The sequence below is a fragment of the Ipomoea nil genome, unplaced genomic scaffold, assembly GCF_001879475.1.
Source record: "Ipomoea nil cultivar Tokyo-kokei standard unplaced genomic scaffold, Asagao_1.1 scaffold2165, whole genome shotgun sequence".
Lineage (NCBI taxonomy): Eukaryota > Viridiplantae > Streptophyta > Magnoliopsida > Solanales > Convolvulaceae > Ipomoea > Ipomoea nil.
In genome coordinates, this window is record NW_017618593.1 from 2,560,389 (window position 1) to 2,581,919 (window position 21,531).

The 21,531-nt window shown below is 40.2% G+C and overlaps 1 protein-coding gene and 1 long non-coding RNA gene across 3 annotated transcripts; one reads left to right on the plus strand and one right to left on the minus strand.

Annotated features, from left to right (window-relative positions):
• The first annotated feature begins 22 nt into the window (after nucleotides 1–22).
• LOC109149944 lies at nucleotides 23–1,882 on the plus strand. 2 transcript variants are annotated; one of them, XR_002049042.1, is made up of 5 exons: nucleotides 23–112; nucleotides 227–301; nucleotides 1,219–1,299; nucleotides 1,496–1,511; nucleotides 1,812–1,826. It is a non-coding gene; the product is annotated as an uncharacterized LOC109149944 (long non-coding RNA). The 2 variants fall into 2 exon arrangements; XR_002049041.1 differs by having other exon boundaries at nucleotides 1,219–1,511; nucleotides 1,812–1,882.
• Nucleotides 1,883–11,057: 9,175 nt separating this feature from the next.
• Nucleotides 11,058–13,442, minus strand: LOC109149960 (protein FAR1-RELATED SEQUENCE 5-like). Its single transcript, XM_019297942.1, has 2 exons — nucleotides 12,682–13,442; nucleotides 11,058–12,474 (listed from the first exon to the last, which is right to left on the minus strand). Exons 1-2 carry the CDS (start codon nucleotides 13,440–13,442, stop codon nucleotides 11,058–11,060), a joined length of 2,178 nt encoding a protein of 725 aa, XP_019153487.1.
• Between the last annotated feature and the right edge of the window lie 8,089 nt (nucleotides 13,443–21,531).

A 21,531-nucleotide genomic window follows, 5' to 3' on the forward strand; every position in this document is an offset into this window, starting at 1 on the left:
TACATCTCTCCTTCACAGATACACCTCTTTGATATTGATATTCCTGGTAAAATAACTTTTATGGCATCTAAGACCCTCACTGCCGGGCAGACTCCTACCATTGTGGACATTGGTAATTCTCATACTTTATTATTTAGTTATAGATTTGAACTTGTTATTACTCAAAAAAAGATTCTCCTTAGGTATGAAAGATAATTTTATTTAATTCTCATTATATATTTTGCAGAGGTTGGATGAATTGGTATAGGCATTTGTTATGATATTCGCTTTCAGGAGCTAGCTACGTTATATGCAGCAAGAGGTCATTTCTTTTCCTTTAAAGCCATTCTGCTCATACTGCTTTATTAATAACCAAACATATAGTTTCTAGTAATATCACATATATTTATGCTTTTCCACTTTGATAATCATATAACTGTATTTATTGCTTTGTTTTAGTTAGAATACTCTATTCTTCATGCATATCGATATGTTATTCTCAACACACCTCTTAACAGATTGCCCACTGCTTCTTTTTATCTGGGAAAAATTAGTAGCATTCAGTTACACACAAAAAGAAGAATAAACTTTACTTGATCCATAGTGTCATTGGATGGTGTATGCCTCTACCATTGGCTTTAATGTTTCATATTAGCAGGAAGTATTAACATGTTGTTTGTTACACACTGGGTGGTGTTTAATTTCTGTAGGTCTACTCACCCAAAACAAGAAAATATTAACTTTTACAGTCCAACTCCTTGTGATAGCTAATCATTCTAATTGCCTTTCATTATGTTTAGAAAGCTAGTTCATCATTCTGTGAACTTTTTATTTATTTATTTGTTTGTTTTTAAGATAAATGTTCTGATACCATAACCAACGGACTTCTCTTGTTATATATATATATATATATATATATATATATATATATATATATATATATATCAAAACTTTTAATATTTTTCCACATAAGTTTATCATAATACCATTTAAATGCTCTGTTCATACTTTTTCTCGCATAAGTTTGTCCGATAACATGCTAGTGCTTGTCTTACTTCCCCTGTAAAATAAATATTCTAACAAGCAAACTTCATTTACTGCAAATATATTTATTGGCCCGTCTTCTCCAATTTCACCTTTCCTCTTTAAATTTCTGACTTTTCATCCTAATATAACTTGAATGCAATGCTCTGGTTGACAATTAGTGGTTGCTGCTAATTTTTTTTCTTGCATTATCAGGTGTTCACTTGATCTGCTATCCTGGTGCGTTTAACATGAGTCTACTGGACCACTCCACTGGGAGTTACTGCAGAGAGCAAGGTAAATATGACATTTTTCATTTAAAGATGTTCCCCTCTTAATTGCAACTGTACTATTGCACATTGCCAAGTTCTCTGTTTTGCAACGCATAATATATTGTGATGTTAGTTGTTTTATGCCATTTATACAACCCCTCTACTCAGTGGTATTACATATATTTTCTTGCTGATGACTGTTTTCTAAATTCTTATTGCAGGGCTGTAGATAATCAGGTATCTCATATACATCTTTATGTGTCTTCATTTTACAATCTGAGATAAACTTGATCTGAATTCTCTCCATCCCATTAAGTATCTGGTTGGAATAATGAGGCTGGCCTCAAATTGAAAAAGCAAAACAACTTATTGATGGGAAAATTTGATGAAAAATGGCTCTTGAGTCTTGATTGGAGAACCCAACAAACAAATCTCCAACTCAATGCATAAATGGGAAAGATATATTTATACATATATGTGACTACACTTATGAGGCATACCATATATAGACAACATGTTTATGATTATCTTTTGCAGTTGTTTGTAGCAACATGTTCACCCGCTCGAGATGCTGGTGCAGGATATGTGGCTTGGGGCCATTCCACACTTGTTGGACCAGTAAGTTGATTCCTTTTTATGTTTTTTTTTTCTTTTTTGAAACACTCATGATTCTTTACAAAGTAGTATCTGTTCTATACTTTCTCGATATTCTCAGTCCAAAGAATCAATGCTCCTCACCATCAGGGTTCGATCCTATGTTAATTTCTTGGAAGGTCATTTTGATCTGTTGGTTAGTGGCTATTGTATGCTTAATGCATTCTGCAAGTAGCCAAGTAGTCTCTCCACAAGATGAGAATAAAGAAGAGAAAAAGAAGGGATTTGACCCTTTCCTAATACAATTAGTAATTATTGATTCTTGTGATTATAACTTGTTTAGTTATGAAAAAAGATTTCTAACTTAGTGTGATCTTTTGAGTTCTTCAGTCATTATATCCAATCTGATCCCAGTTAAGTTGTTCAGATTTAAGAATTGCTAACATTTAAGTAAAGCAGGGAAGATTATAGGCAAGCATAATAATATTCCTCTAAATGTTTGTTTTGAGTCATTAGTGAAATTAGATGCATGAATAATGCCCACCAACATTTTTCCCCTCGAAATTTGATTAAATACTAAATATATCTCATTCTTATCTTTTTTTATCAAGGAATTGTCAGTCGTGGCATTTTGTGAATATATGCAGTTCTCCGTTATTTTACTTCTATTGAATGGTCTGTTTATCTTCCAGGATCACACATCCAGCTCCGGGGATTCCAGAAGAGTTAGTCCAGGAAATGTTCAACTATAGCCAAAGCATGTCGAGGGAAGGTCTTGGGTTAATTCAAGATAGGGAAGGTATAATTAATGTATACCTGAAATTCGATTCTTTAATAGTTGTGGCTAATTGGTCATTTCGCATTGTTTTTTAATCAACAAAGATTAGTTGGTAATAGTTATTCTTATATGTTTTTTTCACAATTTACTTTGTAAATTTATCCTTTTGTTTCTACCAGATAAAAATACATGCTTATATGACTATTCTTACTAGGTTAAAATGTACATAAAAATGTGGTTGATAAAGGTTTTAATAGTGGTATCACATATTCACATGAGGATATTTTATGTGGTATCTTTAACTAGTATATTTTAATTGTTAACATTTAGAATTTATAGTTTATTTGTAGTAAAATGTTATTAGAATTGAAATTTTAGATTGGTGTGTTGTAGTTGATAGAATTGGTGTGTAGTATACATCTTAAATTGATTAATATTATTTGGTAGTTCAAGAATATATTGATAGTTTATGCTGGAATGTACAGGAATATATTGATAGTTTTATAAAAAGAAAAAAAGATTTTTTTTAAAAAAATTACTACTCGCGTCCAAAGTTAGAGAACATTGGACGCGTATAGTATTTTTTTACAATAAACGCTATACGCGTCCAAAGTTCATGAACTTTAGACGCGTATAGTGTTTATTTATTTTTAAAAAAATACTATACGCGTCCAAAGTTCTTCAACTTTGGACGCGAATTATCATTTTTCGCGTCCAAAGTAGCTTTGGACGCTGATTGTATATACTATCAGCGTCCCCGACAACTGCGTCTCAGCTACTTTGGACGCGAATTATGTTTTACTTTGGACGCGAATGACTGTTTTTGTACTAGTGAATTGTGCATTCTCGGGGCTTTTCCCGATGTGATTCCTCCTTCACAACCATGTTCTAGTGGGGCCTTGGCAGGAGGTCGACCACCCACCACGTGCCCACTGCCACATTCCAGTGGGGACTTGACAGGCGGTCGACCGCCCACCTCGCGCCCACTGGTCTGGTATGTTTTCTTGATTTCTCGTTTTTTTATTGACCCATTGTGCGTCTGTGTGTCTCCCTTGATACTTCCTATGTGTTTAACCTATAAATAACAATCTAATGCTTGAACATGAAAATCGAATTATCTTCATAATTGACTTGTTTATATGTTACATAGAAATTCTAGGGACTAATTCTATTTCTAGAAATCTAAACCCTCAGATACATTGCGTATTAAGTTTCGACCCGAAATTCAATCTGAGTGAGACCAGTAGAAACCTAAAACAAGTGGTCATCTAGAAATTATCCTTGGAAAAATATGTTGCGTCCCCAAAGTATCTTAAAACTATCCCTCTAATAGACCACAAGCTCCCCTTACCTTGTTTAGGACCCTTTACCACTAAGATAAGGACCCCCCCTAAACAAACATTTATACATAAATAGGTACATCACTACTATTCTAGATATATTCCCCTAAAAACTCCTATCATATATATATATATATATATATATATAGGATTACATTCAGGTAAAAACACTTCTTAAGATACAAACCCGTGGACAAATAATAGCCTTTGGATTAAGAGGTTGGATGGGTGTGATTGTTTTGCGTGTGGATTTGTTTTCACGGTAAGGAGACGCGTTTTTTTTTAATTCAAGAGGGGTAATTGTGGTATTTTTTCTTTAGTTTCTAACCTAGTCAAATTTGTCTTAGACTTCCACGCGCAAGCTTCTACTTTGTCGACTGTCCGCTTCTTCTTCTCGTCTCTCTCCTTGCATTTAGTCCACTGCCTCCAGTCGCGTCTTTCTCTTGCTCAGACCTCAAGCGAAGTTTCTCTTCCACGTAGCGATGGTTAGTGGTGGGGACCGCGGTGCATCTAAGAGGCGGGGACCACCGGGGGGAGCTGTCGGCCGAGGTATGTCTGTAATCGTTTTTTTTTTTTTCCGGTCGTTTTGTTTTTGGTCTTTTTTTTTTTTTTTTTTTTTGTCTTCTTTTGTTTTTTTTTCTGTGTTTGTATGCATTGTAGCATTTTCTGGGTTAGAATCGGGTTCTTTTTCGCCGGATTTTGGCCGGTTTGTGAGGCTAGGGTTTTTGGATTTTGAGTTTCTTGCATTGTGCTCACGATTTGGGGGTTTATTATATTGTGGATGGAGCTGTCGGCCGAGGTATGTGTGTAATCGTTTTTTTTTTTTTTTTCCGGTCGTTTTGTTTTTGGTCTTTTTTTTTTTTTTTTGTTTTCTTTTGTTTTTTTTTTCTGTGTTTGTATGCATTGTAGCATTTTCTGGGTTAGAATCGGGTACTTTTTCGCCGGATTTTGGCCGGTTTGTGAGGCTGGGGTTTTTGGATTTTGGGTTTCTTGCATTGTGCTCACGATTTGGGGGTTTATTATATTGTGGATTCAAGGAATTTTTGTAGGGGTTGTCAATCTCTTGGATTCATTTTGCAGGTGTAGAAGATAGTTTGTGCTGTTGTAGAGTTTATGTCTTTTTTTTTTCTTTTTTTCTTTTTTTTTTTTACCGTATTATGCGTGGTTTTGGGGGGTTGGGAGTTTGTTTTGTTGGCATTATACAATTGTGTAATTACTGTATTCTGAGTGCTGAGTGAGTTTTGTATGCAATTTTGTCATTCTAGATGCAAAACAAACAGAAGACATCATCTATAATAGAGGTTCGTTATTTATATTTCACATTGTACGGTTGCAGTATTGTGTTTGTTATATATAATTTGTATTGTGTGGAGTTGTTGTTGTTATTTCTCTTGTGCGTGGCGTGTTGGTGTTGTGTGCGTGGCAATCATCCATATGATTTTATTGTGCTTTTATTCAGTGTGTGAATCTGTGCTTTCTTGTGGTTGGTGTTTGGTTTTGGTAGTATAATTTTTGCTGGTGTATAATATAGAGTGAGCAGTAGGAGTGTTGATTTACTTGCATTCTATTTTTTTTTTCCTAGCATGAGTGGTGTGATGGGGCTTCGGATGTTGGGAGTTAGAATCGGATTATTGGTATTTTTCTTTGTTTACTTATTGTGTTCTGCGTTGGGTTGTTTTGATTAGTCTATCTTCGTATGTTGTGGTTAGGAGTTATATTTACAAATCTGTTGTGCGTGGTGTGTTGTTGCTGTGTGCGTGGCAGTGTTGTTTGCAAGGGTGGATGGGTGGCTTTTTGTTTTCCATTGCGTGCGTTAAATGGTTTGGATGGTATTGTGGTTGTTTGTTTTAGGTAAGAAGTTGAGGGTGGCGCGGTGTGCTCCCGGTGGTGCTGAAAGCTGTGTGAGTGACGATGATTTTGTTTCACCTCCATTGGCTTTCCTTTCGAGGTTGCAACAAGACCCGCTTTGGAATGCCACTGATGAAGCTCCTGGTGATGATTCGCCGTCTTCGGAGCACTCTGGTGGTGAGGCGTCTTCCGAGGTGGAGTTGGATTTCCCAAGTGTTAAGGTCCGGGCTCAGGCCGCTGTGCTTGTTGATGCGGTTCAGGATTTGTCAACTCAACAAAAGGATGCCATTAGAAGTTTGGGGTTTGGGGCCCTTTTGGATTTCAAGTTGTCCGATTGCCCTCCGCGTTTGTTGCATTGGTTATTAACGAATTTTGATGGGCAGAGGAGGGTGTTTGACTTGGGGGGTGGGAGATCTTTGGGTGTGACTGAGCGGGACGTTGAGATGGTGTTGGGGTTCCCGCGTGGTGAGATTGAGATGGTGAAGCGTGAGAGGCATGATATTAGTAATTTGTTGAGGCATTGGCGGGGGTTATTTGAGAAGGTGAAACATACCGTGACTGCCGCGCAGATTTCAGATAAGGTTGTTGATGAAGTGGATGGTAGTGTCTGGTTTAAACGACATTTCTGTATGTTGGTGGTATCAATGTTGGTGTCTTGCATGAGCAACGGTTATGCCAATCAGATGTATTTCCATTGTTTTGATGATGTCCTCCGCGTTCGTGATCTAAATTGGTGTAAGTTGGTTCTGGATTCGTTGGTGGAGACGCAGGATGCCTGGAAATCTGGGCGACATAAAATCTTTGTGGGGCCGGCGGAGTTTGTTGCGGTATGTAATTATTTTCCTTTGTTTGTTATGTTTTTTTTTTTTAATTGCGTTTGTATTTAGTTTGGTCTGTGTTTGATGTAGCTCTTGTATGTTGATCGTGTGTTGCCTTTTGAGCGGTCTGTCCCCCGGTTGGTGCCTTCGTTTAGAGGATGGACATCAGAGTTGCTTGCTGCTCGTGAGTGTGCTGAGATTAGTTCCGGTGGGTTTGGGCGTGGAGTGCTTGAGCCCCCTATTCCTGATGTCGATGGGGTTGGAGATGGTCCTGAATATGGTCCAAAGGTAATCTATATTCTTGGAATTTTTAATGTGGTAGAGTACATTTCTGTTAGTTGCAAACTTTAAAAGGTTGGGTTGTAGGTCTGTTTGCATTCATTTCCCATCTCGCTTTTGTTGTAATCTGTTTTGTATTTTTTTTTTGTTGATTTAGACCTTTGAATTTGTGGTTGCTGAGGAGTTTGCTGCTCTTGAAGCTTCGGTTGGTAGTTTGTGTGCGTTGTTTAAGATGGCTCGTGGTTTGAATGTGGAGGGGGAGCATTGTCGGCGTATGTATCGTAATATTCAGCCTCGTCTGGATGATCTAGATCGTGAGGTTCAAGCACTTTCACAGCGTGATGACTTGGATGGTCTTCCAAGTTTTAGCCTTGGGTTCACCCAACTTTTCGCGGATGGTGGCTTTCGTGCTAGGTGTACGGATACAATTGGTGATATGGTTGCGAATATTAATGTTGAGTATACGTCTCCAGTTCCTGAGCGTGTTGATGTTGTTGATGCGGTAACCTTTTTCTTATGCCCTTTATTCTAGTTCTTTTGATTTTTGATCATTTTTTGGTTGGTTTGTTTAGTTCGGGGTTTTTGTAACGTGCTTGTGTGTTTTCGTTATAGGTGGTTTGTGATGAGACTGTGGGAGATGGTGCTGTGAGGGGTTGTGGGTTTGTGCCTGATCCGGCCAGTGGTGCTGGTAAAGGGACTGAATTGGGTGCTGAGGCGGTCGGGTCAGGCTCGGGTCTTCCGGGCAGTGGTGCTGAGGTTGCTACCCCTCCTGAGGTTTGTAATCTTGTTTGCTCTATACTTGCGGATGTTGTGTGCTCCCTGTGGCGTTGTATGTGCACGGCAGTTTCTGTTGGGTTTTTGTTTGTTATTACAATTCTTACACATGAATGCTATATTACGAGGGTTGTGTGCTACCATGTATGTGGTTATGTGCATGTTATGTTTGGTGGCTCTATTTTATTTTCTAAGCAGTGGTATTTACTTTTTCCAATGCGATGTGTGCTCTAAGGGTTATAAATATGTGCATTCCAGCCTGTTTTCTATTGGGTTTGTGTATGATGGTTATGGTTGTGTGCATTGTAATGTATTATGGTGTGCTTGTTTGGTTCTATGTTCGTATTCATTTTTTCTCTTTCGTTGTAGGTGGTTTGTGATGAGACTGTTGGAGATGGTGTTGTGGGGGGTTGTGGGCTTGTGCCTGATCCGAGCAGTGGTGCTGGTAAAGGGACTGAATCGGGTGTTGAGGTGGTCGGGTCAGGCTCGGGTCTTCCGGTCAGTGGTGCAGAGTTTGCTACCCCTCCTGAGGTTTGTAATGTTGTTTGCTCTATAATTTTGGATGTTGTGTGCTCCCGGTGGCGTTGTATGTGCACGGCAGTTTCTGTTGGTTTTTTTTTTTTTTTTTTTTTTTTTTTTGTTATTACATTTCTTATACACGAACTCTATATTACGAGGGATGTGTGATATTATGTGTGTGGTTATGTGCATGTCATGTTTGGTTTCTCTATTTTATTTTCTAAGCAGTTTCATTTACTTTTTCCAATGCGATATGTGCTCTAAGGTTTATAAATATGTGCATTCCAGCCTGTTTTCTATTGGGTTTGTGTATGATGGTTATGGTTGTGTGCATTGTAATGTATTATGGTGTGCTTGTTTGGTTTTATGTTCTTATTCATTTTTCCCTTCCTCATTGGTCTGTTTGTTGGTAGGAGTGTTTAAATCAGAATGTCGTTCCTGAAACCACTGTGTTGGGTGGCCCGATTTGTGCGGCCCCAATTAAAGGGGTGCGTCCTGGTAAGGCTTCTGGAGCTTCTATCCCCGTGGTTGCTACTCCCCTTGATTATCAGTCCTCTGGTCCGCGTGAATCTGTTGTGTTCCTATGCCTGATCTTCCCGAGGATGCTTTGATAGTTAACTGGTTACTTGGGGGTTCGGCTGCAAACATGTTAGTTTGCTTCTTTTGTTTTGTATTGTTGGTTGTATTTTTGATTATTACTTGTGCTTATAGTTTGGTGGTTTGTTTGTTTTAGGAGTGAAATTATTTTTTCCGTTGGGGAACGCACTGCGTCCTGGGAGAATTTGTTGTCTTTGACGCCAGGTTCTGAAGTTGATGTGGCCGTTGTGGATGCGTGGGCAGGTCTTCTTAATTGTCGGGAGGTTTCTAAGGCTCGTGCGGCCCCTTCACGTCTCTTTGCTTCTACATTCACTACGGTTGGTTTGATTTGCAAGAATTCCATGTCCGTTTTTGTTCAGTGGGTTTTTTTCGTTTTTATATTCATTTTTTTTCCCCGGTGGTTGTGTGGATTTTGTAGTTGAATACAGTTGTTGATACTTCTGAAGACGAGGACAAGAGGTTTGGGTGGTTTTGTGAGCGCTTGTTGATGGACTTGAAGTTGACTCCATACACAGATATTTGTAACATCGACATGGTATGGTTGAATACCCTTCTGAGCGCTTTTACATATTTGTGAGTGCTTTTACATTACTGTGCAGGTTTTTATGACCAATAGTGGCTTTGTTTTTTTTTTTTTTTTTCCTTTTTTTTTGTGCAGCTTTTTTTTCCCCATTCTGCGTCGCGGGCATTATTTCTTGTTGTGCATTGATTTCCCTCGTTTTCGTTATGAGATTATTGACAATGACTCTCATTCGAGGGCTAAGGCTCAGAAGTATGGTGATTGTGTTGATGATTTGGTTCGTTTTGTTCCTTTGCACCTCATCACCCAATTTTTTTTCCTTTTCTTTTCCTGCTTTTTTGTGTTATCCTGTTGGATTCATCGTTTTTCATGTGTCATTGATTTTGTTTGTTTTGGGTTTCAGATGGGCATGCTTTCTAAATTCTTTACGGATATTTCTCCTGAGAGGTCTACTGCGTGTGTTCTTGCTCACTCTAAGCGGTTGCAGATGGCCTGGCGTGATTCAAAAAATAAGATTGATTGCGGGGTCTTTCTTATGCGGCACATGGAGTCCTATTTTGGACAGCGTGTTGCCGATTGGGATTGTGGTCTAGTCAAGGGTGACACTAAGACATTGCACAAGCTCAGGTTGCGTTACATGAAGGAGCTGGTGATTTCGGAGCATAATGTGCTTAGTGCGGCCAACCTTTCGCGTGCGTACCAGTCCATATTTGTTCCTCCTCCGGTCGTTTAGCTACAAGTCTTTACTACTAGAATCTTTTTTGAGTTTTTGCTCTTTTGTTCACACGGTTGATGCAAAATGTGGTGGTAATTGTGCTTGGTGATGGTTGGATTGTGCACATGGGTTGTTGGGCTGTGCTTGTATCTTTTTGGCCATATTTCAGTTTTTTGATGTAACTGTAGTGGCAGTGCACTCTTAGTTAGGCAATTGTGTTGGATTTTTTTTGGAGGATATATGTTAGTTGTTGTTGTTTGCAAATATATAATATCTTGTGTACGCAGTAGGTTGGTGTTAATATTCGTTCTTTTCTGTGCTGGTTCCCACGGCCGTAGTTCCTATCTTTTGTGCGCCGCGTCCAATGTTGTGTGCGTGATGGGGTGTGTCCGTTTATATAATTTGAATTCGGTTATACGGGTCATAATTCTTATCTGATTACTATGTCCAATACTTGTTGACATATATTTATTATACCCTTCGGTGCGAATATGTGTTATTTTGTGTGCGTGGATGGGTGGTGTTACTTATGTTTGTGTGTTACGTTATTTTGAATAATGTAGTGCGGTTCAAAATTTTAAACTAAATAGCATGTTTTATCTTTTTTCTAATAAATTTATTATACACTTTGGTGCGAATTTGTTTTATATTGTGTGCCCGAATGTTTGGTGGTTCTTGTGTTTATGGGGTATGGTGTTATTCACGGTCCACAGGTTCGAACTGCTGTGCACCGTATGAACCTTTGTGTGCGTGATGGGTTGGTTGCAGACTTGTGTGCGCATACGCATTGGTATGTGTGCATCGTACATTTGTTGATGCTGATTTGGTTCTAATTGCGGGGACTAATTATGATGTTACATCTCAAATACTGGTGTTAAAATCTCAAATACCAGAATTATACCAATTGCTACTATTACTCAGTTTTCATAATTTGAATAATGTACTACGGTGCATAATTGTAAACTAAATTGCATGTTCAATATTGATGGAATAAACTTTTACTACCCTTCGTGTGATGTGAGTTTTTCTGGACAGGTGCGACTGTTGTGGCCTGGGAGGTCGCATATATTGCACGTCCTTTGTTTTTTCTTCTGTATCTTTGTGGTGGCTTTCTCTTTGTTGCTTTTGAGTCTCTTCCCACTTACTTTGTTCTTTGCAACTTGGGGTGGTTTTATTTGTATGTTGCTCGGTCTGCTTGCTCCGACTAGACTTTCGAACACAGATTCGTTGTTGCCATTGTCTTGTGTTTGTTGCCTTTCCCTTTCTAGATCTTTTTTCAGCTGTTGCAAAGTTGCCAACATGTGCTCCATTTTGTCAGGCCACCCATTGGCCAATCCCATGCAGTTGTAGAATTCACTCCATAGTTGATTGGCAACTTTTGTTGTTTCACTTGCCTTGGGAATATTTCTTCTTCTTGCCCACGGGACATCGTATAATGGGTGTGCACATGCGTCTCGTGTCCATCGTGGAACAATATACTTATGTGGGATTGATTCATACCCTCTTGCCTTCATAACCAACACCGCATGCTTGCATAGTATCCCCACACGAGTGAATTTCTTGCACGCACACTCAATTGTCTTCGATGTAGGGATTTCTGTTACTTTGAACAATTTTCCTCTTGTTTCTTCAACTGTGTAAATACATATGTCACCTACGTTGTTTTTGTTGGTGATGTGGCATGTGAAACTGGCATCCCATACCTCTTGTTGAAATTCATAGAATATGTTGATGGTGTAGACTGTAGCTGCGTGCTTCTCAATGCTCAAAGGGGTTTTAGTTTCCGGGTACGAACTTTCATTTTCTGCGATGACTTTTTTCTGGTTATGTCTCTGTTCTCCGATTGCACTGTTGTATTGCGCCATGAATTTTACCAAGCTGCAGTGGTGGTTTGTAAATTTTCCAAAATAGCTGTTTTCAGATTCTGACCTTGAAGTCGTCCTGAGTAGTCCTCCCATTAGTATGTCGTTGAAATACGCCGGTATCCATGATGTGCGTACCTCGTACAGTTGCCCAAACCACCTATGTTCTTCTAGTTTGTACTCCTTCATTAGTGTTGCCCATTTTGTCTCGAATTCATCTATGGTTAATGTGTCATCCCATACGATATTATTCAGTGCTGTTTTGAAGTCTGTATTATGCCACAAGGCAACCCCTACCTTTTCCCCGACTTTACTCATGATGTGCCACATACAGAATCTGTGCTTTGTCGTTGGCATAGTCTGTGGTACTACTATCTTCAGTGCTGGATCTTGGTCAGTTGTAGTACATCTTGGTGTGTATTCCATTGCATTCTTGAAATTGTTGACGAACCACTCATATGATTCCACATCTTCTTTCGCAATCAACCCCGCCCCAAATGTAATGCACCTTTTGTGGTTATCGACCCCCGTAAAAGGGACGAACACTAACTTGTACCTGCAATGTAAGGGGTGTTCTATTTAGTATTGGACATGGTAATTGAGCTTGGCCGAATATAATGGTGCTCGCTGCTGCGCACGTTGTTTTAGTTCATCGAGCACATGTTTTTTTTTTTTATTTACCTGCCCAGCTCTTACGCGCACAATCGTTTTACTGTTCGCGCACAGTCAGCGGTCACCATATTAACAGTAATACAACATGTACCTGTTTGTGTTGTACGTGGCATCGAATGACATGACGTCGCCAAAGCATGCATAATTCCTCCTACATTCTGCGTCCGCCCAGAATAACCTTGTTAATTGTGCGTCTTCGTCGATGTCAAAATCGAAGTAGAAGTCTGGGTTGTCCTCTTTTCTTTTGAACATGTCTTCTATCACCATTTGTGCATCTGCCTCCGCTATATAGGCCAATAGGTCCCGTCTAAAATTGCAGAAGTCAATGCACGTTGCTCCTATATCGGTAAAACTGCCCACTATTTCTTTGAATAGTCTGAAAGCTTTTGTGGGGCCTATGTTTGCCTTTGCACAGTGAGTTAAGAAGGTTTTGTGGCCGATGTCGAGTTGTCTATTTACCTTTAAAAAAGTTTTCCCCTCATCTGAGCAGAGGCAATGTGTATGCCGCACCTCAATTGCATGGACTTTATATCCGCCGGTGTCACACTTTGTCATTACCATATGAGCCCTACAGCCTATCCTGTTTGACACTCTCCTCCGTCTCTTGTTTTTTGATTCCTTCGGTTCGGCCTTGTACCCCTCTCGTGAGCATAGCATGTATTTAATTGACACTTCCCCGAAACGATTTCTACGCTTTGTGTCGTGCCTAACATCGAATCCTGCATCCTTAGCGTATGCCTCGTAGAACTCAATCCCGATATCTACTGTTTCGAATCGCTGCCCTTCGTATGGTGTCTTCTCCTTTCCTGTTGAAGGTGTCCAGAATTTTGTGCCATCTTCGCGTATTTCCATATCACATTCTTTTTCATTGTGCGTACCTATTCAAAACAACAAATACGCATTAATGGTGTCATGCAATAAACAATGTTGTGTTATAGCGTCGAGCTGTGTGTGATTTTGGGAATTTAAATATGTGCAGGTGAACTCTCTTTGTGTAGGTTTTAGCATTTTTCCGCGGTTACGGTTGTGTGCACGCATATTCTGTTTGATGTGCGCTTCATTTGGAACGGGATTGTTCACTGGGTATGCTAATACCCGTGCATGTCCATGGCTAGCTGTGTGCTCGGTTATACAATGTTGTTCCCCCCTCCACATATTACAGTAATCTCGCAATTGTTTATGATTAGGCCTTAACAAAACATTATTCTTTCATTCACACAAAAATTGCTTACGGATCAAAAAATTTACTGCTGCACCAATCTTGGAATAACAATTGTAATACTCAATCACGTTCAACTATATGTGTAGCATAATAAAGGGGGGATTTTAACCTGGTTTCGCTGGTTCCGTACCCTCCATGTGTCGCGCTCCTTCACTTGCTTTCGTATTGTCGCCCGTGTGTGTTCTCGCGGTGGTGATCGGCAGTGTGGTGTTCTTTCTCGTTTCAGTGGAGTTTGGCGCTTTGTTGGAGTGCCGTGTGTGGAGGAAATTGTGTAGTTGTAATAGAATTACACTTCGTTAATTAAGGGTGTATATCATAATTGATTATTTCCCTAAATTAGGATTGATTCAAATTGTCTCTATTGCCCTTTTTCATAACAGTTACTGATCGTGCCTCTTTTCTTAATTCAATCTAATCCATTAATCTAATATAATCTAATGGCCACAGGTTTGTATGTTAAGAAGGTTTGCATGTGAATGGCTCCCTCTATATATATATATATATATATATATATATATATATATATATATATATATATATATATATATATATAATATGTAGTAAATCCCAATTACATTCATATGCTACACTTGCACCAAATTATTATTATTATTATTATTATTATTATTATTATTATTATTATTATTATTATTATTACACCCTAATCCTAAATCACCTTGCCTAATCTTAAAAATGGTTGCGTCATGTACGGTACGTCCCTATACGCTTAAATCTATATATATGTGTGTGTATAAACTTGTGAGCCTATAGAACATCCTCCCCTATTCATACGTATTCATATAAATTGTTACATTATATACAATAAATCCCTAGCCCCCAAACCATACACATGTACCCTCGCTACAATAATCTTATGCACACCTATAAGCTTGCCTTTAGCATATCCTAACCCTGAAATATCATCCCGTACAAATTATATCACTATTATATATATACATATATATACACATATCCTGAGATAACCCTAATTCTACTTTTCCCCCTCGCATGACCTCCCTATTACCACTCCTACCTTCCCTAAATAATTAAAAACTTTAACCTCATCATCAGGTCATGAATTGATTTAGGAATTAGCAACCAATGGTCTTCAACTCTAAAGTTGTTTAGGTATCCCGGGCTTCTAGAGGTAAGATTTATACCTACCTAAAATCTGATTACCACCAAGATAAAACTAATTTTCTAAGTGCTTGTGTGATTGAAATTCTCAAGGTAGAACCTCTAGTACTTGTGAACCTAGGCCATCTTACTCGTACTTACTAAAATATTTGTATGCGAACTACATGGTCCAAACTATAGGTCGGAATTTATATTTTTCATGTGCATTACATGTCAAATCACATAGCTCACATGTTTATGTTAAAATACACACTTACCCGCATTTCTGCATATATACAAAGCATGTTAGACAAAAACTGTATGTTATAGGACATCCCACTATACATATATGCAATATTATTAGTTACAACCAATCTGCATATAAGTGCCAATACTTGTTATGTGATCACCCACCGTAATTCATGGTATACAAAATAAAGATCCTAATTCAATTGTCTCCCCAGAATTTATTTACGCCATAAAAAGCAAGAACCTTTCTCCTAATTACTTATAATCTTTTCCTCAGAACCTAATTTCCGCTATTTGAATAATTGTTATATGATTTATGACCTTCCTGAATTTATATGACAAAAGTTTGGTTATGCCACGATACTAAGTACGTGAATTTAATTGTTAATCATGCACTAGAATAACATGTGGAATAATACATATGTGTGTTTTATGATTCCATAGGACTAGTTATTATTTAAATACTTGAAATAAATCCACATACCTTCACACTCTATACCTATAGACTTAAGGAAATCGCATATATAGCATAATTACAATTGAACACATATAGGCATGCCAACTTGCAGGTTTTGCATATAACATAAATAGTTAATTATCATACATGTTAGGCTTGTTATTTCGTAACTGTGAATATTTGGTATGATCTGCTAAGCACAAAGATTAGACATAGATCCTACATAAACGGCACCTAGACTCACAACATGCTACACTACATAATTAAATGTCTGCATCCATTCGTAAATTAGGTTCGCCTGTGTTGATATATATGCATATACACTTTATAATGATTATGTGGCTATCTGAATCTTCACCCGCGTGGCATTTGCCTCTCATTTAGGTACATAAATAATTATGTGATCGGTACAACTCGTGATCATATATGTTGAATCATTATAAAATAATTAAATGAGGGACATGCCACATGTAAGACTTCTATGTTATATATCAGTCACCCGTAGAACTTACATATTGTGTGTTGCATATTCGTGACCTTGTTATTTGGTGCATTTTGCTAGCACAATAGTTAGGCTCAAACCCAGTAAATTTATATGCGTATGTGTATATATTTCCCATATAATACTTTCCTTATGAACTACAATACTAATTCGGGCTCTTTACCCCAAAATGATTTCTAAGCTTCGGGGAGGAAGCTTCTTGTAAGGGGGGGAGAGTGTAACACCCCGTGTTACGGCCCTTAATCCCGAATTAATTATTTAATTAATTCTATTAATAATAATTAAAAAGGATTTAATTTGATTAGAAATCTCTTTAATTAATTAACGTGGTCTAACACGGATCGTGGACCCTTGCCTAAACTAGAGTCATAAGCCTATTAGGAATAAAGAAAGTATACCTTTACTATTCAGATTATGGTTAGGATTCTCTTTAATTAATTAATATGGTCCACCATGGACCATGGATCCTTATCCCTAAAACAAGTCCTTAATCCTATAAGGAATAGAATTAGTAAACCCATAACCATTCAGACCCTAATTAGGACTCCTAAATATATATATATATATATATAAGGACATAGGAGGCACCTAGAAGTCACACCACAATAAATATCACCACACAAGAACTCCCAAGGGACTCCCCACCACCAAGCCTAGGGAGATCAAAACGGATGGAAATCTTAGGGAAGAACCTTAATAGCTAAGGGATGATTAATTAAGGCTAAGAGGTAACCCATGTCTCAACAAAACCTATTTTCTTCGCTATAATCTCCTTCCTTGGCCTCCCTCTATATTCTTGTGTCTCGATTGAATTCTTCTATGATAATTATGTTATGTTCTTGATGATTGATAAGATGATTTATATGCTTTCTTGATAATCTTGATGATCTTGATGATCTTGATGTTAAAAGAAGTTCTTGATTATGATGTGATGATTCTTAATGAATCTTGATATTTTCTTGATGTTAAAGATAAAATATGTTCTTGATGATTTGGGTGGGATTAGAGCCCTAGGTCGGATTGGGAATTTGTATTGTGACGTTCTTGATTTATATTTGGGTGGGATTTCGCATGTTCGGATGTTGTTTATATTAGAAATCATAATAGGAAAGTCCTACATGATTCTTGCTTTTTGATCCGTTAACTGCTTACGTGGTGTCGTTATTTACGTTTAAAAGTGTCTAAGCATGATTTCGGGTTCCACGAAGGTCCCCGAGACGAAATTATGGTAAAGGAGTCAGTGGGGGTAGGTGGGGGTAGGGGAACCCGCCACCTACCCACTGCCCAGAAAACACCGCCGGGCAGTTGCCTGCCCGCCGGCAACCCGCTGCCGGAACAGTGAATTCCGGCGGGCAGCCGGCGAGTGACCCCACCCACCGGCTACCCGCTGGTCCATACCCCACCCCGGGTCCCCGGCTTCCCCGTTTGGTGTTCCCCGTTCCCCATTGTTTCTCAACGGACCCCGTTTGTCGTGCCTGAGTCTAGTTTAGAATTTCGGGTACCATTCATAGGTTAAACGAGTCTTAGGAATTGCATGCTAGTTGAATTGGTAACCCGTGGACCTAGGTGGAAGTTATATGAGCCCCTAGGAATTATTCTTAGTATGTGAACAATCACAAGTAAGCTTAATTATATGTCTCCCCCTCCCTATGTGAATTATGTGTTATTACGTGTCATTGTGTGTTACGTGATGCATGACCCTAACTTGGTTAAGATCAATTGGGCTATACGGGCAGTTGAATGGGTTGAGAACCATCCCAACTGTTAACCAGGCTGGTTAAGATCGGTCAGGGATATTGATATGATATAGGACTGAGGTCCACTATACGGGCAGTTAAATGGGCTGAGAACCATCCCAACTGTTAACCAGGCTGGTAGAGACCGGTCAGGTATATAAAGATTATGTATAGGACTGAAGGTCCACATGGGCCTCGGTGATATGACCCACCGACCTGGACGCGCCAGGCGGTGTGTAGGGCCAACAAGCCGAGGAAGGCTGTAGTCCACCGACCTGAGTAATCAGGCGGTGTGCAGGGCTACGGCTGGCCGATCCACCGAGTGGTGGGACATCGGTACGTAGGACCGTAGTCTCCGAGAATCTTTGCCCACCGACTGAGTTTAGCTCAGCGATGTGTCGGGCTTGATCCGCTACGGTCCACCGATTGTGCGCATCAATAGGGTGTAGGGTCGTAAGTCCCCCCTTGTAAAGGGGATCGCGGTCCACCGACTGGGCGCGTCAGCGGTGTGTCGGATCGTGGTCCGACGTTGAGTTCGTCAGCGGTTCTCAAAGGGTTGGTTGCGATCAACTCCCCTCATACCGCGGTACTGAGGTAGGGTGCTGCGGGGCCGTGTTAATGCTATAAGCATTAACCCTCATGTTCGGGGCATGCGATTGGTCCCGTGGCGCCATCAATGATTATGTGATATGAATGATGATTGGATGATGATGTGGATTGGAATTGAGAAGTGGTTTGTGACCGTAAATGCTTATTTCTTATAACGTTATTTCTACTTAACTGCTTATTGTTGTCTGATGTGCTTATCCCGATTTGCTGAGTCTATTCCTGGTTTTAAAACTAGTGTCTCTTAAGTATATATCTTCCTGCTTCGAAATGATTTTCGTATATCTATATATATATATATATATATCTATCTATACTATATTTCAACGCGTTGGAGTGGGTTACCAGCATCTCTCGCTGAACAGATATATTTGGATTTCAGGCACAGAGGAGTAGACACTGGAGCGTGCTAGAGATTTGGAGCGTAGAGCATATAGTTTCCCTTTTCGGCGTGCGTGCCATGCTCATGTATTTACATTATTGAGGATATTAGTTAGTTAGCCTGTGCACCTGAGTTCTCTAGCTCATGTGTGGCATAGCACCCTGTACTCTATTAAATCAAAATAATTTTAGCATAAGGGAAAAGGACTAGATTATGCACATCAACAACAAAAGGGACCAACCAAATCTTCTACCACTAGAAAACAAAAGAAGGAAAAAGACAAAGATCACACAAGGAGGAAGCCTAATGTCATCAAGGGGAATTGAACTCTAAACCTCCCATTTGTAAACCCAAGCACCTAACCACTAGGCCATGAGTGTTTCTTCAAACCTCAAGGGAACACTCCCTTCTTAAAATCCTTGCAATCCCTAAAAATTCTCAAAAACCCCCGAATCAAAAAAAAAAAAAAAACATTCTTCTTCTTCTTCCAATCACACCAATCTTTCTCTCTCTCCTTCCCTCCAAAGCCGCCATCACCACCCTCACCTCCACAACCCACCATCACACCACCAACCGCCGCCCCACGACCGACGCTCCGCCCCGCCATCGCAACAAACCGGCGGCACCCCATCCGCACGCCACCTCCACAGCCGGCAACCACCCGCCGCTCGCCCACACCGCACCCGGCCGCAACCCGCTACCACACGACGCCAACAGCACAGCCAACCACTGCCGCACGCCGACGCACGTCGCCCCCCCTCGTCGTCCAAACCCAACAAGAGCGCCGCCCCATCGCCGGAAACTTTCACCGAGGCCTCGCCGGAAAACACCACCTAGACAAAAACCCAAAATGCCGAAAAAGCCTTTCGGAATCTGCACCGCGGAATGGAGCAACGCCGACTACACTGTGATCGGAGGTAAAGCCCTCGAACCCGACCAATTCTCTCTGGAGTTGGTCGACATGCTTAACTTCCAAGGGCTCTTAGATACGTATCTTACCATTAAAGGGGATGCGTACCCCGAATTGGTGAAAGAGTTCTATCATCACTTGGTGGCCGTCAAGCGAGGTGATAAATTGGAAATCACCGCTAAGGTCCGAGGCAAGGAAATCATACTTTATGAAGGCCGCTTGGCCAAACTCTTAAGACTGACCACCACAGGTGTGTCAGACTACGACCGGAAGGGGTGGATTGGTACCCAAAACACGGGGTACCAGGACTACCTCGGGTACCTACTCGGAAAAGGAGAAAGCTTCACCTCGGCCACTCGGCCAAACAGGAAATGGCTCACCACGGAACAAAAGATACTAGTCATGATTGTAACTGATAGCCTGTGCCTACAAACAACAAGAGCAAGGATGTGCGAAGTTTAGAGTGTACTTTTGATTACCTTCTAAAACACAAAATCAAGTTCAACCTACTGGCCCTTATCTTAAAACACATGGAGTTTTGCAAGACTAGCAACCGGCTTAGTCTACCTTACGGAATGATCCTGAGTTGGATCATGGAGAAGAAGGGAGTGGACCTGAGCCACACAGAGGTCAAGCCCACAAGCGGCATGGTTTTCAATGCCCAGAACCTCCGTCGCAATGATATCTACTACACCGAGGGAGGACAGTATATCACCCTCAAGGAGATTTGCCTTAAACCCGAGGAGGAGCGAAGAGAATTGGTTGATCGATTGGACATCTCCAACAAAAAGTTTAAACGGGCAATGCAAGATTGTGGGGGACTAGAGGGAAACGAGGAACAGGAAGAGGATGGCGAGCCTAATCCACCGGCACCCGCACGAACAGGAGGAAACCCAAGGGGACAAAATGAAGAATCTGTCAATGAGCGCATCCTCGCACAGCTCACCCGGCAAAACCAAATCATGGACGAAGGGTTCTCGTCCTTAATCCACGCGACACGCGCTTTAGATCAGAGGGTGGCAGCAATCGAGACCATCCTGGGCACTCGCGAGGCACCCAGTTTAGGAGCGGGAAACCAAGGTAGACCTGAACATTCCAATCACCACGTCACCAGAAATCCAGTCTACCCCAGCAAGGACAACGCGTGGGGCCACGTTCCTAACCAGGAGGCCAAAATGCGGAATGTCCAGGGACGAAGCTCTTGTAAGGGAGGGTGGGGAGGGAAGAGTATAACACCCCGTGTTACGACCCCTAAAACCAATTAATCATTTACCCAAAAAAAAAAAGAATTAAATTCCAGTAATTAATTAGGAAAAAGCCCACCATGGTCCATGGGCCCTCATCCCTAAAACCAACCCCCAGTCCTATAAGGAATAGAATTAGCAAGCCCATAGTATTTGGACCCTAATTGGGACTCTTAGGTATACAAATAGGGGGCATAGGAGGCACCTGGAACCCACACCACAATAATCTCTCACCACACAAGAAGTTCCAAGAATTCCCCTAGGAGAAATCAAGAAAGAAGAATCTTAAAGAAAGACCCTTCATAGCCAAGGAAATTAATTAAGGCTAAGAGGTAACCCATGTCTCAACAAAACGTATTTTCCTTGCTATAATTATCTTCTTTGGCTTCCTCTCTACACTTGTGTCTTGATGAATCGTTTATGATATCGGTGATATGACCTTGATGATTGTGAGATGATTTTATGTGTGATCTTGATGATCTTGATTATGATAAGAGGTTCTTGATGATTATGTGAT

What these genes read in the sequence shown, in the direction of transcription:
- LOC109149960 (XM_019297942.1), bottom strand. Translation starts at nt 13,442, where the DNA reads ATGGAAATACGCGAAGATGGCACAAAATTCTGGACACCTTCAACAGGA. An exon ending in GCCACGTACAACACAAACAG is followed by an intron (nt 12,475 to 12,681) that starts GTACATGTTGTA and finishes CTTACATTGCAG; the next exon opens with GTACAAGTTAGTGTTCGTCC.